Source organism: Giraffa tippelskirchi, chromosome 12 (genome assembly GCF_054371585.1).
Source record: "Giraffa tippelskirchi isolate mGirTip1 chromosome 12, T2T-mGirTip1v1.2.pri, whole genome shotgun sequence".
Lineage (NCBI taxonomy): Eukaryota > Metazoa > Chordata > Mammalia > Artiodactyla > Giraffidae > Giraffa > Giraffa tippelskirchi.
The window spans coordinates 26,412,582-26,431,598 of NC_137286.1; the positions used below are offsets into that span (position 1 = coordinate 26,412,582).

A 19,017-nucleotide genomic window follows, 5' to 3' on the forward strand; every position below is an offset into this window, starting at 1 on the left:
ATGTGTGAGATAGATTTCAATGCTCAATGCTGTTTTTCACAGTAAATTTTTATTCCTGAGCCTTAAATTTTTTCCTCTTTGATAGTCACAAGGTCGTTATGAGATTATGCTGAGTCTGCAAAACATACTGAATGGACTGGGAGCTGCTGCTACCCCTTGCCACAGGGATGTTTATAAAGCTGCTAGATCCTGCTTAACAGATAGATCCATGGCTGTTCGTTGTGCTGCTGCAAAGGTAAAACAGTCTAATAAGCAGAATTTGTAAAAATTAATATAAAGACAATTTAATCAGTTAATCCCAATGAAAACACTAGTAACAGCTACATGATCTCAGAGCTGCTACCTTGGTATTGAGGTGGGACTGTCTCATTTTAACATATGAGGAAACTGAGGCTGCAAGGGTTATGTGAATTTCCCAGGGTTCTTAAAAGTAGTTAGCAGCACATTGTCAGAATTGGGGAGGTCAAGTTGTCAGACTCCTAAGTATTCCTTCCATTCCACTTTCCCTGCTCTCTATGGGTGTGTAAAATTTACCTGTAAGGTTTGTGTTGTTTGAAAATGATCTTTGTTTTTATCATGCTTTCTTAGCATAGTGGGTTAGATAGTTAGTGTTTATGTTGGAATTAGTCTCACAATTGCTCATAGCCAACAGATAGCTTCTAAAGACATTTTTCATACCTCCACTGAATTAGAAATGGATCTTTGTGGACACATTGCTTTATATATTGTAATTTTTATGGCTTTTTAGTAAGTATTCACTTGTCCCTGCAGTCATTATTTAGAGACTTTGGATTTGTGTATTCTTTTTGTTAACTCCTGATAGGTTCTTCAATTTATGTATATCTGAACCTGACATTTATATTTTGTTTTTCATTAATTTCTTTTTTCCCTAATTGAACAGTGTCTCCTTGAACTTCAGAATGAGGCTGTCTTTATGTGGAGTACAGACCTGGACAGTGTGGCCACACTATGTTTTAAATCCTTTGAAGGCTCCAATTATGATGTGCGGATTTCAGTTTCAAAACTACTAGGCACGGTGTTGGCTAAAGCCATAATTTCTAAACATCCAGGAGCGGGTAAATTTGTGTAATTGTTTTCATAATATCTTCCATGACTTTTTCCCTGTTGATTTAAACAAACATACATAGCATTACTGCTACCCATTATTACTTCTGAAAAGAGGCAGAATATCATACAAATTTTAGTTTGGAAACATTCAAAGTCCTCAGAGTTCATATTAAAACAATTCAGTGAAAGTTTGAGGAAAAACTTCACAGAACTCTTAAGTAAATGTGCTTTATTCAATCGTTGTCTTCCTCTACACCATGGCCTTTTTTTTTTTTTTTTTTTTTTTTTTTTGGTGTAAGTTAATTGTGGAGTGTTACCCAGTAAGAAATAAGATCTGATTCTTGAGAATTTTTTTTTTTAAGCAGTGTGCATCTGATTACATACATTTGGCTTCCCATCTTCTAGACTGGTATAAGGGAACGATGATGTAAATAATTCCAAACAACAGATACTTGAAATTTGCTATATTTGGACAGTTTAGATAAGTTGCCAGGGATTTATGGAATCTTTTAAAGTTACTTCTTGAGAACTTAAGGTTTATACCTTAAGTCATACTTTTATTTCCTTTGTCCATTCATTGTCCCACTTTCCTGACTGACTATTTTATACCTTCATCTTCTCCTATATTACTTTCATTTGATGGCCTATCTTCCATAGGCCCCCCCTACTAAATCTACCACCTTCCAGCATGTATCTGCATATACGCCACTGTTACCAAGACTTTTCCTCTGATATCAAGATGAATTATCTTCTATTAAAGCCTTATGTTCAATATGTATTAGTGCTCATCCTCTCACCTGCCTGAGGACATAGCTGTAGGAAGTCTTCCCTCTCCTACATCAACTTTTCACTTTCTGTTGATTCATTCCCTATAAAACATGCTTTTCTCCCCCCTCTCATCTTTAAAAGAAATTTTTTTTTTTTCTTGTGTCTTCCCAGCCAACTGGAGCCCCATTTCTCTTGCCTTTGCAGCAGAGTTTCTCAGAGGGGTTCTTGATACTCAGTTTTTAGTTTCTGTCTTCTTTGAAACCCACTTCAGTTAAGATTTTTCTCCAGTTGTCTCTCAAAAACTATTTTTGTTAAGGTCATCAATGACCTCCATGTTCATCATTTATTCAGTAAATAAACAAGTATTTATTGAGGATTTAACCAGGCCATGAACTATTCTCAGCATGTAAGAGGTGTTATTGAACAGAACAGATTAAAATCCCCTAACCTTTGCAGCTTCCATTCTACTATTTAGTCACACTAAGCCAGTGGGCAGTTCTCTGCTGTCTTACTTGACAGCAGCAATCAGCTTTCAGCAACATTTAACTCAGTTGATCTTCCTCCTCATCCTCTTTTCACTTGCCTTTTAGGGCCTCACACTGCCTTGGTTTTCTTTCCTCCTTTGTAGAAATTCCTTTTCAGTCTTTAATGATTCCTTGTCTTCTTAAAGAAGACACCCATTACCTAGTCCGTGATCTTCTTCTCTTTACGTGGGCTCACTCTAGTGATCCCATCCAGTCTCTTAGCTTAAATACCATCTGTTCATCAGGGGTTCCTGGATTTATGTCTTTAGCCCACACTTCTCTCCTGGACACTGAACTCTTATACCTACATGCCTGTTTGACATCTCTGGATGTCTGTTTGATGTTTTGACTTGTCTCAAGTGAATGTTTGATCTCTCCTCCCCCATACATACACATACATGCTTGCTCTCCTTGCAGTTGCAGTCTTGCTAATCTAAGCTGATGACAGCTTCATCCCTCCAGGTGTTCAAGCAGCAATTTGGAAAGTCACCTTGAATCTTCTCTCTCACACTCAATAGCTATTCTATTTACCAATATTAAAACTATCTAGAGTTGGGGCTCCATGGAGAAGTGGCTCATATGGTTGGGGCAACGAAAGTCTGAGAATGAGCCTGGGACATCTTGTTGTGCCAAAAAAATAAGGGACGTCCAATGGCCAGCTTTCTGAAGACACTTCCGCTGGTCAAATCCAAGACAATATTAGAATTAATAATGATAGAAATAGATTATAACATGTTAAATAAAAAAGGAATCTATGAGTCCTTAATGAAAATAAGTAAATAAAGGAGAAGGGAAAAGTCTTTTTTTACAGTGGAATGCCAACCAAAAAATTTAAAGTAATGAATGTTAGATAATGACCTTTTGCAATCATTATAGTAATAGTTTATGCAGATAAGAGTCTTCAGTGCATTCTGAAATGGGTTAGAGTTTATTTATACTGTCTTAAAGTATCACCACAAAGGTGGCATAGTGATAATAAAGGGGAAAATGGTATTTTACAGTCAACAAGATTGACAGACACCTGATTCATGTATTCAAAGATAATACCACCGACAGACGGACACCAAGCTTGACATTCTTTCTGATATTATGTATCAAGAAATCTTACAGCATTACTTATGCAATCGAGAGCTTTTCTGTAACTACAACTAGCCATATATGTAGGCTTCAAAAATGAGAACGTGATAAGGAAGATATGGAAGCTAGGAGATGGGTACATGAGAATTTGTTTTACTCTTCTTGCAGCTTTTTTGTGATTTTGAAATTTTTTTCTAATAAAAGATTTTAAAACTATATAAGTATGTGTACCAAGACTTCTGTTGTAACTACCTTGATCTAGGCTGTTGTAAGCTACCCTCACCTCTTGGTTGTATTACTAAATCCCCCTAATGTTTTGGTTTTTTCTACTTCCACCTTTGCCCCTCTGTAGTCTTCTCTCAGCACAGAAGCAAAGTGACAGATGCTATTACTGTTTTGCTTGAGGGTCTCCACTGGCACCTCACTTTACTCACATCATTATTATAATGATCAACAAGGTCCTATATCTTTTGCTCTTGCATCATCCTCACACCCTGGCCCGTCTCCTACCAGAGAACTCCCTGCACATAAAAGATACCTGCTTTATTTTTTTGCGTGGCTTTTAATCACTGTCTGACATACTATTAATAGACACTTTGTCATTTGTTATGTTTATTCTTGTCTCTCGTTTCTAGAATTTATGATCTGTGAGGGCGTGGATTTTGTACTAGTCACTAATGTTTCTTGCCATGTACTAGTATAGATTTTCATCTGTTTTATCTTTAGGCTGAGGAACTTATTTTTTGTTCATCTTGACTTGGATTAACATAAGTTTATTTTGCCACTGCCTATGACTTATGTTGGTAATGAGGATCAGAGCTTGTGACCATCATTTTTTCAGAAGAATGCAAGGATGAAAATATTTTTTTTTCTTTTTTTTAAAAGGAGATACTCACAGGGAGAAATTCAACTGTGTCAAACTGCAGACAAAGTTAAAACATTCTGCCTAGCTAACCTCTTAATTATTGCAGCCTGAGGATTGACCGAGCAGTTTTAGTAAATATTAGCTTTGATTTCTTTAAAGACTGTGGATGTAACAAAAGTTGTACTTGCCGTTGAGAATTTTTAAAAAACATGATGTGGTGGTTACTTTATGTAAGTTTCATTAAGAGTTGTAGAGCATTTAGAAAGATGAAAGTATGATTTTTTACCTTTTTCGTATTTCAAAAGAATTTTCAAAGTGTTGTATAGCATTTTCTATCTATTTATTTATTTGACTGTGCCCGGTCTTATTTGCGGCATGTGGGATCTAGTTCCCTAACCAGGGACTGAACTTGGACCGCCTGCACTGGGAGCATGGAGTCTTAGCCACTGGACCACTGGGGAAGTCCCTGTAGCATTTTCACTCTTGGAGAACTAGGGCGGTTTATTTATGTTTCCCCTTGTTTTAAAGGCTGTTAGCCTTTTAACTTGAGGGCGAGAGAGCAGTAGGTCATAATCTCAAAGTGGCATAGACTTTAAGATGTCATTGATATGATACATCAGAGTCCATTATGATTTGGCCTCTGAACAGTTTTGGGACTTTATGTGTTACTGTGTGTGATGTCCTGTAAATTCTGCCTTTTGTTTGGATTTTTAGTTTATTTTTCTTTCTGTTAATATGCTGTTCAAGATTATGCATTAAAATTTAGTCTGTAAAACAAAATTACATGTTTTGTTTTGTTCTTTGTTATAGCAGCCTCACGTCAGAGCATTCGCAGAGTATCACTGGAGGAAGTTCTGGAATTACTAGGAACAGGGTTTCTACGTGGGAGTTCAGGATTTCTTCGAGCCAGTGGAGATATGCTGAAAGGAACCAGTTCAGTCAGTAGGGATGTTCGAGTTGGAGTTACTCAGGTTAGAATCACAAACCAGTATCTAAATGTAATTTTCACCTGCCCGTGATGAAAGTTTTAGTATCTGACTCCAGGCAGAAGTGATCCTGTGCCAGGTCATCACTTACGCTCTCTTGTTTATAAATAGATGTGGTGAGGCCAAACACTTTATAAAAAAGCTAGATTACAAGTAAGAGAAGCCTATTTATACAAAGCCAGCTAAACAGGCTATTACAATGTATTTTCAGTTCGTAATAATGGGAGACTTGTTTATTTCCTTTGAAACGTAAACATTTTTTTTTTTGTTTCCAGCCCTTGAACTTCCGTGTGTCTTGTGTTTTCACATGTTTTCCATTGTGTTTTTGTGTGCTTATACAGTTCAAATTTAAGCTGTTAGGTACATAATATTCAGCGTGGGCAATATTATATTTCTATCTTATATGGTTTCTACTTCTAAATAAAGATTACAGAATTGTAATCTCCTTTAGGGCTTAAATTCTTGGTCCTAAACAAAACTTAAAAAGCTAAGCCTTGGGGAAAGGGCCTTTGAATAAGAGAATATAGAGGTCTTTGCATTCTTTCTTTGAATTATCTTATTTTCTAAATGTCATTGTGGTTCAAAGCAAACACACACATATATATTTTTAATTCACATATAATCCTCATTGTTTTATACTGTATGATATTAGAGTTCATGAAAGTATAAGATGTCCCAGCATAACTGTAAACTGTTTTTAGAAAACAGATTACATGAGGTAACTACTCTCTAATCTCTAGAGTAAGGCAAACCATTAGCATTCATGAAAAGAAAGAATAGTGATTCATCACTATAAACTTTCTTTTCTGGTTTCTAGAACTGAATTCCCTTAGAGTTATGGTATTAGACCATAGTTAATTCTTACATTGTGTTTGTTTGTTTGATTTGGGTTTTCTTCTTCAGAATGTTAAAGAGTTTGAATGCTTTGTTCGGAAAAGTCACAGGCACATTTCACTGATTAGCTAGCTATACTGGCTGTCCTGAAACCTTGCAGTCTGACCAAAATAAAACACAGGCAGCATAAATGAAATCTCAGTTGAAACACTAGGTACTTAAATTTTGGCTTAACAAACAAAAAATTGTACAATATTTATATAGCTAAAGTGGCTACATAGATGAGGAAAAACTAAAAAATATTAATAAATTCTGCATATTTCATGGAAGGCAAGACATTAATATAGAATTGAAATTATTTCATTTTGAAGATAAAACTCATTTCTGTTTTTTAGGCTTACGTGGTGTTTATTTCAACACTAGGAGGAGCATGGCTAGAGAAAAATTTTGCTGCTTTTCTTTCTCATATCCTAAGCCTGGTTTCACAGTCGCACCCTAAGGCCACCCAAACTCAGATTGATGCTGTCTGCAGTCGCCGTTGTGTTTCATTTATCCTTCGAGCTACTGTTGGAGGCCTTCTTGGAGAAAAGGCTCAAATTGCTGCTGCTAAGGATATTTGCCAGGCTATCTGGAAGTTAAAGAAAGTTATGGGTATGGCTCTCCTCTAAGACAGTCTGTTTTAAAGCAGTGCTAAAGAAATTGTCCCTTTGGAAAAGCTGGACTGGTATATAATTATATTAATACAAAAGAAGCCACTTTTATAATACAGGTCAGTCTTTTCAGAGTAGAGCAGTCTATGATAGATGAGACATAAATTATCTAACCTGATAATAACTATTATATAGATGTCCTGATCTTAGAGGATGGTGGATAATAGTTCCTTAGAATTCATAGTCTTTCTATTACAAGTTAAGATACCTTCTCTTTAAAACAGTTAGTTCATCTCAGTTCTTCTACTGTCCGAAGTCCATTGTGCTTATGGAGTTCTCCCTTTCAGGGCTACTTGCTAAAAGAGTGGTAAGGCATCTATAATCAAGTTGCTTGAACTAAATTGGTTATATTAGTTCAGTTCTTTCTCTGTAGATGCAAGTCCCATTTCAGTATTTTAGTTATCGCCTCAAGGATTTCATATCTATCAAGTGGAGGTATTTTTTACCCTTATATGTTTCTACTCCTAATACCTATTGCCTGGAATACATTTTAATGCAACAGTGATGCCTAGTTAATTTTCCTGTTTCTATCAGATGCTGTAATGAGTGATGGTAATTTGGAAACCCGGCTTGGCTCTGCAGATGTAGCCGCCAGCCAGCATATGCTGGTGTGTGCTTTACAAGAACTTGGAAATCTCATACACGGTCTCGGCACCACAGCTGCCCCTTTGTTACAGGATTCAAGTGCAGGTATGTGTTGTTTGTGACTAGTCTGAAAACTTCGTTTTCACTTTTCCTGTTAGACAACTTTTCTCTAAGAAAGAAAAGCTCCTTCATGTCGCTCATTTCTTATAGATTTATTAGGGTCATTTTATGAAATATATATAATCAAGATTATATAAAATATGTATACATTTGATTTTTTTTTTTTTTTTTTTCTTTTAGCTTTTGTAGCTAAAGGTTGTTCTCTAGGTCTCTTCTTTACTCCAACCCCCTTTCTGGAGATATTTAAGATAACATGGAGAAATGGAGAAGTAATCCTGAACTTATATCTTTCATCTGCAGTGAAAGTATTAGTTTCTATATGGTACATGTAATTTACCTCCTCAAAGGTCTTCTAAGCATTCTCTTTTCTCTTTGAAAATTATTGAGAGATAATTCACATACTGTAAAATTCACTGGTTTAAAGTACACAGTTCAGTGGTTTTGGTGTACTCACAGAGTGGTACAAACACCACCACTGTCTAATTCCAGAATGTTTTCATCACTCCAAGAAGTCCTAAATGACCCATTAGCAGTCATTTCGCATTTCCTCTCCTACAGCCCTGATAACCACTAATCTATTTTCTGTCTCTATGGATTTGTCTGTTCTGGACGAGATTTAATATAAATAGAATCGTATAGTGTGTGGCCTTCTGTGACAGGCTTCTGTTATGTAATTACTATTTAAAATCATCTTTAATGGCTTTTGTCCTTTGTGATACACAATTCCTGCTGGCTAGAGCTTACATTATATTTGGTTTGTATGGAATTTATTGTAGGGCATATATTGGTTAGGTAGCAGTCGACACGAACTGTTACATGTTATGATGAAGGTATATGTTGAATTGTAGCAGTACAGACTTTGTCCTTACTGGTGGTGGCATTTGCATTTCACTGTCTTCCTAGTGGCTCAGTAGCCTCTGGGACCTAGTGAAGCCTTGATTTTGTTCAGCATTTTGTTCTCAGGTAAGAGCAATATGGTGGATAGGAAGAATACTAATTTCATAGATAAATATGCCAGAAAGGACTTAACAGAAAAGGAGGCTGACCCATGATGTGACATTTCTTCTCAACATGTTTTTGTTATTAATTTCTAGTACCAAATTAACGATCTCAGATCAAGTAAGCAGAACATTGGCTTATTTAGGAAGTAAAAATTTCCTTTGTCTACTGACTTAATTTAAGCCAATTTTCATGTGATGTATTAGTAGAAGTAATTCTTGGGTACAAAAAAATTATAATTATGTATCACTTAATTTTTAAAATTCTGATTGGCTTTTGATAAAGATAATATATTTTAAATCCATGTGGCCGCTTATTCTTTTGGCTGTTTGGTGACAATTTTACTTTTGTAGCTGAGTCATTGTTTGTTTATTCCATCCTTGCAGGCATCCTTGACAATGTCATTTCAGTTACTCTTCATCCTAGCATTTCCGTTCGACTAGCAGCTGCGTGGTGTCTACACTGCATTGCTGTGGCACTACCTTCCTACCTGACGCCGCTCTTAGATCGTTGCCTCGAAAGGCTTACTGTGCTTAAGTCCTCACCTGAAGCAGTGACTGGCTTTAGTTTTGCTGTGGCAGCTCTGCTTGGAGCAGTGAAACATTGTCCTCTAGGAATTCCTCACGGAAAAGGCAAGGTAATGATTTCATTCTTCACATATGATAGTGACATTTCAAGCATTTCCTAAAAACCATCATTGTCTTCTTGTGTGTCACCCAGTAAGAACCATTCAAGACAGGTTTCTGAGCTATCAGCTGTATGACTACTTAGTGTTAAGTATCGTTAATGTAATAACTGAAAAATGAAAGGATGGTTAAAAATATCATATCCGCACTTAAACAGGAGTTGGTTTTAGTGCCTTTTGTTAGAAATACCTCCAGTTAGTAAGATACTTTGTTCCTGAAGGCTTTTTTCTTTTTTTTTTGGTCATATATTCAGCTCTGCCATTCCCTTCTCCAGGGTATCTTTCCGACGAAGGGATCGAACCTGGGTCTCCCTCATTGCAGGCAGATTCTTTACCATCTCAGCCACCAGAGAAGCCCATATGTACTCTATAAGCATACATTATCCATAAATGTGAAATATCCTATTTCTCCCTTCTTTTGTTTTAAAACGCTGTCTATTTCTTAGACTTTTAAAATATAACACTTTAAATTAATCCCACTTTACTGTGAAACTGCTTCATTGTGAAATTTTTTAATACTTTTAACTATGGTTATATAGTGTGCTACCTCTGGAAAGACTGTTATCAGCCACAGGAGTGTGCAGAATTTTAAAATGAGTTTCCTGTAATCAAATTTTCTTTAAACTAAAAGTCAATTCAAATTTTAGACAGCTTGAACAGTTGTACAATGTTTTTACATAAGCTCTACAAAGAATTACAGGGTTGCTGTGTACAGAATTAGGGTTGCTGTGTACAGTCTAATATACCAGTGTTTATCCTGGGAACCTTACCTTTTCTTCATGTCCTTTATGACATTGTCCTATGGTACAGTGTATGTGAATGATTATCTTTTATCATGTATTTTATTATGTGTAAGAATTAATTTTTCAAGAGATCGTTATTATTAGTTGCTGTCGTTTGTCCAGTTACCTATAAACTGATATACTTGTTTCTTACCTTGTTCTTCTATACATCAATAGATTATTATGGCGTTAGCAGAGGATATGCTGTGTTCTGCTGCTCAAAACAGTCGCCTTTCAGCTCAGCGCACACAGGCCGGATGGCTGTTGATTGCTGCGCTGATGACCTTAGGTAACAGTTTTGTGGGGGGCTTACAAAACTACAAGCTACTTGGTGTTTTCTGAATGTAACTGTTCTAATGTATGATTTGATAAGACTAACTTAAAGTTGGATATATACCAGAATTTAAATATTCATATAAACATTTTTCTCCTAGCAGTCACCTTAAGAAACCATATATTTATTTTATCTAATTCTCAGAATGTTTTCAGATGTCCTTATTTGAAATTCTCTTTAAGACCAGTTTATGAGCCTTAGGTAGGATAAGCCAGTTTGATCAGCTTTCACACATAACTCTGGTTTTTCCCCAAATCATTCGTATCTATCTTCACGAGATAGGCAAGAGAACATATGATAGCCCATGAATCCAGTTCTATAATTGTTCTGCGACTCAGTGACACTAATAAGGTGATTACATTGATGAGATAGGGCACGTTTAAATTATATTTATTAAAAAATTAGTAATTATTTTATGATCATGACTATTATATTTATATCCAGTAACTTTAAAACTCAGTTTTATGACTACTATAATTTTCTTTTTATAGTTGTTTGGTTTATTTTTAGGATATAAAACTTGATGGATTTGACCAGCAAACCATTTTGACACCTCTGAAGTAATTTGATCTAAAAGGAGCTTAATTAAAATAAGCAATCATAAATGAAGAGCCACTTTAAGTGATGTTTTTGAGGTGATTAAAAAGACTTACTGGACTACATCAGAGTTCAGCCTATGGGCCAAATGTGGCTTGCCACCTCTTTCATGCAGCCCATTAGCTAAGAATGGTTTTTATGTTTTTCATAGTTTAAAAACAAAAAGAGTGTTTTGTGATACATGAGAAATATATGAAAGTCAGTTTTCAGTGTGCATAAATAAACTTTTCGTTAAATACAACCACCATCGTTAGTTTACATATTGTTGCTAATGTTCAGGCCCTGCAGTGGCAGAATTGAGTAACTGAAGCAGAGATGGTATGGCTTTCAAAGCCAAAAATGTTTACTCTCTGGGCCTTAATAGAAGTGCTTGTCGGCCCCTGGCATAGACAATGATTTCACAATGTAATGGGAATAATGTGTTCAGGCTTTTATTTACTTTTGTCTAGGTGTTTCTTGCCTGCCATATTGATTATTCTTGGTTAATTAAAGGAGAAAATAAACTACTTAATAAATATAATGTTTTAATGAACAAAAACTTTAAAAACGGGGTAATCCCATTGGAAAAAGGCTACAAGAGAACCTTTATATAAGGGACTAGTGCATCCTGTTTTGTGCATATTCATATTCAACATACCAAAAGGATAAAAAAATTAATGTTTTTTTAATTGTTTTCTTGGGCTTTTTAAAAAAAATACGTTATTCTTTCACTTTATTATCTGTTTTTAGTGTTACTGTCCTAATTTCAAAGATGAGTGAGATTTTGCTTTTAGGTATCATTATAAACTCACAGATTTTTATATATTTATGTGTTTCAGTCCATTGCAGTCATTTTTCCTTTGATCCTTAAATTGTCTTACCTTTAGTTGTTGGGAGCCCCTACTAGTTGGTTCCTATGTCCTTTTCTTTTTTTGATTTTTGTTTGCACTGGGTCTTCAGTGCTGTGTGAGGGCTTTCTCTACTTGCAGCAGGTGGGGGCTACTCTCTGGTTGTGGTACATGGGCTTCTCATCATGGTGGCTTCTCTTATTGCAGAACAGAGGTTCTAGGTGCATGGGCTTCAGTAGTTGCAGCACATGAATTCAGTAGTTGTGGGTCACAGACCTCAGAACATGCGGGCTTCAGTAGTTGCGGTGCACGGGCACAGTAGTTCTTCTATGACATGTGCAGTCTTCCCCGACCAGGGGTCAAACACATGTCCCCTGAACTTGCAGGCAGATTCTTACCCATTGTACCACCTGGGAAGGTCTCCTGTGTCCTTTTAACATGAACCTAGTATTCTTTTGATAACATCTTTATTTTTGGCATGACAAGAATTCTCAGCTTTTACATCATAATTTCTGCCTCAGCTTACAACCAGTTGTTTCTCCAAGGAGCTCTGATTATATTTGGTGGAGTGGAATTTAGGTGACGATCTGAGTGCTTTATTAATTTTTACCTGGCAGTTTTAACACCTCTTTTGCATTTTCAGCATTTCCTTCACCATTTATAGTTTTCATTTGTCATTTTTAATATACTCACTGTTCTGAACTAACCTAAACTCAGGTAGATCACATTTAAATCTATTTCTCAAATGTGAACATTTTTAACCCCTTTTTGCTACACTTTTCAGTTTCTCTGATACCATATTAGTGCCTTTGATTCAATTGCAGGCATTTACATGTGTGTTTGGTTTTTGTTAGATCCAGTGTTATTCTTGGTGTGAATAAACTTACTCTGTTTTAACTTTGTAATTACTACAAACTCACATTTATTAACTTACTTTACATACACTTCTGAAATAAATTATCCTCATATCTCTCTGAAAAGTGATGCTACTCTGTTCACTGTTGAGTTAGTGAGATATCTTAAGGGCAAATACTATGAAACTTTTTGTTAACTGTGGATGTTCCCAGTGACAGCACACCTGCTTTGTTTTTTAGTGTCTAAATTTTGCATTCAGAATTTTCTCTGTTCCCACAGCCCACTGTATATGAGTGTGCCTGTGTGCACACTCACAGAAACCTTTTAAAGTCACTTATTCTTAATTGCTTTATTCCAGTTTCCTTATTTTATCCGAGTCCTAAGATGTTTTTAGTACTACTTCATCAAAGAAAGTAATGAGCAAGGAGTGAATATGGCTTATTTTGCTGTGTTCAGTTTATAAATGTTGCTTTTAAATCTTAAAAAAAATTCCCTTTGGATTTAATCATGTCTGATTTTTGACCTGGAGCAAGTTGCTATCAAAAGTTAGAATTATGGTACTTCCCTGATGATCCAGTGGTTAAGACTCTTGAGTTCCTAGTGCAGATGGCCCTGGGATCAGTCCTTCGTCAGGGATCGTCTAAGACCTAATGCAGCCAAATAAATCAATATTTTTTTAAAGAATTACTCTCAGGATACAGTGTTGTTACCGAAACAATAGTACTTTGCATTTATGCAAGTACATTAGTTTTTTAGGCTTAATTTAAAGTGCATTCTGTTGTTTGGCTCTGGACAAATCTTTGGAGATAGACAGTGCAGGTTGTTCTAGCTTCATTTTACAGGTCAACGAAATCGAGGCTTTAAAGAGGTCACAGCAGTAGTAGAAGAGCAGACACCAGAACCCAGACTTGCCTGTCAGTTCCTTGTTTTTCCTTTCTGTACTTTCCTCTTTATTTATGAAAGGGAATGCCTTCAGATAGTCACTGATGCAGCAGTACATTCGTTGGGACCAAAGGGACGAAGTAATCCAGCAGAAGTGGATTAAAATATGTTTCTTTTAAGAGAGAAGGGTTTTAAAGAGTAAGCACTTGGGGTTCTCATACAAGTGACGGGCTGAATAAATTACAGGTCCTGCGTTTGTCGGTCATCACCTTGCTCGCGTACTGCTCTTGTGGACGTGTGTCTTCCCAGTGTCTCCGAAAGATCTAGAAACAGAGAAGAGCCGGGGAGACTCCTTTACATGGCAGGTGACCTTGGAAGGACGCGCTGGTGCTCTCTGTGGTAGGTTGAGTTCAGTCTTTCTCTCCCTTTCCTCTGGCTTTTTCCGTCTTTTAACTGCATGTATACTTGTATGTTTTAACTTGAGGGGGAGAATATGCTTCTGGTGATTTTTGTTACTGAAATAATTGATTTGTTGGCAATTATTATAATAGAAGTATGATGTAAAAAAACAAATTTAAGCATTTTTCTCCTTGGGATATTTTATTATAATATGATCTGCTTGAGAAATGTCAAGATTGCTTTGTGTTAAGTGGGCATTCATTTCTCTTTTCAGAAAAACTAGGGTTGAAGTTAGTGAATATCGACTAAGTATGGTTTCTCTTTAGCTTTTTTTATATATGAAGGTTGTACCCTTCTACAACACATAGACCATTAAAAATAGTATCCACATTTAAAATTTGAGCTAAGGAAAAGTCATGGAAGCACAGACTTGTTTCTGAAGCACATTTTCTTAAAAAAACATCTTTTTTAAGAGTAAAAATGACATCAATAAACAAAACCAAAATCAACGCTTCCTTGAAACTGAGTCTAAATTTTAAATATTCACTTTATTCTATATGTGTGATAACTCCTTATGAAAACTTGTATGTTTCAGGTAACATCTGTAAAACCTAACATGCTGACTTAAAAGTCAGCCAGGCTCCTCAGAACTAGTGTGGAATGGTAGACTTGAAGGCCTACTTCTGAGTTTAAGGACTGAGTAAAACCCCAAGAAAGCAACATTTTGTTGATTTAGTTTTCAGTCTCTTTTAGTAATTCTAGGAAGTTTGATTTGTCTTTTTGTTTGTTTTTTCAGTTTCACTGGAAGCAGAAGACACTAGGTTCCTTTTTTTACTAGAGTTTCAAGAATTTTTTTTGCTTTTCACACATTTCTTTACTCTTAAAAAAATGTGAATGCTGTACCAAAATTGAATGCTTTTTTTCATGCTTCATTACATTCTGCTAAGTAAAGGTCTGTTCTCTTTTCAGCTATCAAGACTTTTGTTGCCCACTGCGGTGATCTCCTGACTGAGGAAGTAATTCAGCATCTTCTTCCACCACTTCCTTGCGCTGTGGATTTGCTAACTCAGTAAGGATCCGCTATTTAGATTTGATACAGATTTTTAATAGCAATCAGTTACCTGCTGGTTATGTAATATTTTATGAAGTACATTAATGAGGCCAAGGTTCTGTAGTTGGTGAATGATTTTCCATTTGTAGAGAAAGGCAAACATTTAGTTACATGATTTTTTTTTTTAGGGTAGGATCTTGAAAAATACATATTAAAAGGGAAGGAAAGTTTCTTGGTGGATAATGTATCTTCCATACAGTCAGATTTAACCAAGAAAGTAAATATTAAGCCTGTTAACCTTTTCAGGTATGCATTTTATTGGTTTGTTAGTGCTGTTCTGTGTTCTTAAGAACCAGATGCTTGTTAACAGTTTCAGTTTTTTGTTGTTCATATTTTTCATGTTTGATTTATATTTTTTTTAAATACAATTTATGTCATGGTCACTAATAATTTCCCAATTAATGAAATGTACAGTTTAGGGAAAGACTTTCCAAAAAGTGTTTAATAATACAACATTTTATGTATATGGAAAAATACATGTGCAACTTCCTATGAAACTATAATTATTTTAAAGTAAAACACTGAAGAAAATTCTAAAATAAGAACAATACAGTTCCGATTATGGCTTATGAAGCATAACAGTAAAGTAAACCCCTGTGAGTTCAGCACAACTGGCACAAAGGTTAATGAATGTTTGCGGTAACGGACTAGAGAGTAATTATTTTAGGCTTTTCAGTTCAGACAGTCTCTGTTGCACCTGCTCAGTTCTGTTGTAGCTTAAAAGCAATCAGAGCTAATCTGTGAATGAATGAATGAATGAATGCAGCTGTGTTCCAGTAAAACTTTAATAATAGTAAGGGGAAGTGGGCCCAAATTAGCTATCCCTGGACTAGAACACTGATAACTTTTGAAGTTTAATCTGTGTGCTCCTCTTTAATATCATTTTTTCTGCCCTACTTTTGAGGTAGTCACTATCCTGAGTTTTAGAGTTGTCATTTTCTTGCATTTCTCAAAAGTGTATCACATATCTATGCTTCCCTAAACAGTTCCTTGTTTAGTTTTGCTTGGTTTTGATCAGGCAAATGGTATCATACTGTTTTTTAGGCTTAACTTGTTTTACTCAACATGATATTTCTAAACTTCCCCTACATGCAGGTGTGTTCTTTTTGGTTGCAGTATAATATTTAATTGAATATACAGCAACTTACCCTCCTGTTCAATGAAATAACCAAACTACTTTCCAAAATTTTTTCATATGTATATCCGTAGTAAATGGGAGTACCCTTCAGTCTCCTTCACCAACACTTACTCAAGTATCAACTCTTGTTTACTCCAATAGGTGTAAATTGGTATCTCGTTATGATCTTACATGTATCTGGTTCCTGATGCTTTACATGTCATACTATATGTTTATTGTTCCTCACTATTTCTATGAAGTCCCTATCATGCATATATTTACCTATTTTTAGGTAAAATAGTGATTTGATTAACAGACATTCTTTTTTTTTTTTCTTGCTTGCGCCACATATCTTGTGGAATCTTAAGTTCCCTGACCAGGGATCGAACCTGGGCCCCGCAGACATTCTTAATTTAAATGTCAGATTTGTCAGTCTTTTACTTCTTGGTTAGTACTTCCTATCTTTTGATTTATAAAATATTCCTGCATGGTTATAAAGATACTTTTTTTTTCCTCTCTCTAAAATGTTTAAGGTTTTTGTCTTTTACATTTGTGTTTAATCCATCTGGAATTTATTTTTTGTGTTTGGAATGACATAGGGTTCCAATTTCATTATTTCATTCTTTTTTAATATGGATAACACATTGTCCCATACTTTACTAAAGAAATCCATGCTTCCTCTCTCTGGTAAATGCCAGAGCACAGTCTGTTTCTGTATTTTCTTACCATATTCCATTGATGTGTTTGCCCATTTCTGTGCCCATACTACATTGTCTTTATAATAATAATAAATTTTAGTGTCTGTCAGGGCAAACTTTTTGGCCTTTTTCACCTTTAGGCATAATTTGGCCTTTTTGCAATTTTGATTATATTCTGTTGAAATTTTAATTGGAGTTAAATTGAATCTATACATAAACTTGAAGATAATTGACATTTTTATAATAGGCATAAACATAATACCTCTACTATTGTTGAGGTTGTTACAAAGTGTAAAATTTTTCTATGTGAAAGTCTTATATGTCTTTAAAAAAATTTATTCCCAGCTAGTTACTTCCTATTTTTCTTTGCAGTTATTAAATAATTATGTGGGAGTGAGTATGTGTGTGTCTGTATAGTCTCTTTATTGCTAGTGTATTAAAAAATATAATTGACCTTATATCCAGCCACCTTGCTAAACTTTCCTATATCAGGCATTTGTTTGTAGATTCTTTAGGATTTCTCCCTTTATGATATTTATTCATATATTCATTTGGGTTCTGTCTCTCCCCTATGTGCTAACCAGATGAGTTGACTACAATTTAAAACTGAATAGAAGTGGCTTATTTATTAAAGAGAATGCTTCTCATGTTTCACAAATAAGAATAATGTTTGTGACAGGCTTTTTATTTTCTTATTCATTTCATTTCTTTTTGATTGCATTGGGTCTTTATTACCGCGCACTGGCTTTCTCTAGTTGTGGTGAGCAGGGGCTACTCAGTGTGAAGCACAGGCTGTAGGTACACAGGCTCAGTAGGTGTAGCCAGTGGGCTTCATTGGGTTTTGATTTTTTTTTTTAAAGTTTATTTATTTATGGCTTCACTGGGTCTTTGTTGCTGCGTGCGGACTTTCTCTAGTTGTAGCAAGTAGGGGCCTACTCTCTAATTGCGGTACATGAGCTTCTCATTGTGCTGGCTTCTCTTGTTGCGGAGCATGGGCTTCAGTGTTTATGGTATGTTGGCTTAATTGCCCTGTGGCATTTGGAATCTGCCTGGACCAGGGAGCAAACTCGTCGCGAGCTTTGGCAGGCATATTCTCTTAAGCATTGGACCACCAGGAAAGTCCGGTTTTGATTTTTATAAAGTGATTTAATCTGATAATTTTAATGTAATGAATTTTACTGACTAATTTTTTACTAGGTTACATGCTTGAGATAATCTGAGCTTGGAAATAGTTATCCTTTTTTGTAAACTTATGGATTTGCTTTGCTTATATCTGGGATTCTTCACATATATTTATCAGTGAGACTGTCCTATAATTTTCTTTCTTGTGCTACACCCCTCAGGTTTTCATTAATGTTATACTAGCCTCATGGAATGAAGTAGGTGAATGTTTTATAACAAGGAGCTTTTAGAAGATTGAAATGATGTGTCACATGAAACCGTCTGTAAAACAGTCTGGGCCTGCTGTTTGATTTGTGGGAATTTTTTTAAACTACGTGGTTCATTTCCTTAATTGCTTTAACTATTTGAGATCTGGCTTGGGGTTTTGTTTTGCTTGTTTGTTAGATTTTTCCAGGAATTTTCCCATTGCATCTTCATCTTCGAATTTTTTGGCATGAAGTTATTCTTAGTATTCTCTCTCTCTTTTTAATCTGTTATATCTGTCATGTCCCTTTATCAGTTTCTGATAAGTTTTCATTGTGCCTTCTCTTCTGTTTTTCCTGACCCATCTCATGAGACGTTTTTTTTATTCATTTATACAAAAAGTAACTTTGCTTATGTTTAACTTGTTTCCTGTTTCATTAATTATCACTTGTCATTACTCCTGTTTCCTTAAATTCTTTTTCTAACACCTTAATTTGAAAGCTTAGCTTGTTGAATTTCTTGTAATTCTTTTAATGTAAGCTAAGGTCATAAATTTTCCTGTAAGGATCCAGTTGCTCAATCCTAGAAGTATTAACATATACTATTTCCATTTTCTCCAGTTTTATGTATTTTTAAATTTCATTATAATTCTCTTTGGAGTTGTTTAAAAATATGCTTTAAAATTTCTAAATGTATGGAGCAGTTTCTAGATTACAGTTTTGTTAGATTGTTAACGTAATTGCATTGTTCTTAGTGAATAGGATCTGTACATTTCTTTATCCAATGTGGTGTATATTTTGTTGGATTCATATATTTCAATTGTCCTGGA

At 35.3% G+C, this 19,017-nt stretch overlaps 1 protein-coding gene across 10 annotated transcripts in view; it reads left to right on the plus strand.

Moving 5' to 3' along the window:
* HEATR5A (HEAT repeat containing 5A) overlaps positions 1-19,017 on the plus strand; it is a 113,813-nt gene that overhangs the window by 39,700 nt on the left and 55,096 nt on the right. For 7 of the 10 annotated variants that reach the window (XM_081548032.1, XM_081548031.1, XM_081548040.1 and 4 more), the window contains 9 exons: positions 86-235; positions 902-1,076; positions 5,113-5,273; positions 6,518-6,773; positions 7,367-7,522; positions 8,923-9,173; positions 10,181-10,292; positions 13,745-13,897; positions 14,867-14,966. In XM_081548032.1, the coding sequence (XP_081404158.1) occupies positions 86-235; positions 902-1,076; positions 5,113-5,273; positions 6,518-6,773; positions 7,367-7,522; positions 8,923-9,173; positions 10,181-10,292; positions 13,745-13,897; positions 14,867-14,966 (1,514 nt within the window). The remainder of the gene's footprint in view (positions 1-85; positions 236-901; positions 1,077-5,112; positions 5,274-6,517; positions 6,774-7,366; positions 7,523-8,922; positions 9,174-10,180; positions 10,293-13,744; positions 13,898-14,866; positions 14,967-19,017) is intronic. The other 3 variants (XM_081548034.1, XM_081548038.1, XM_081548035.1) reach the window with 1 other exon arrangement.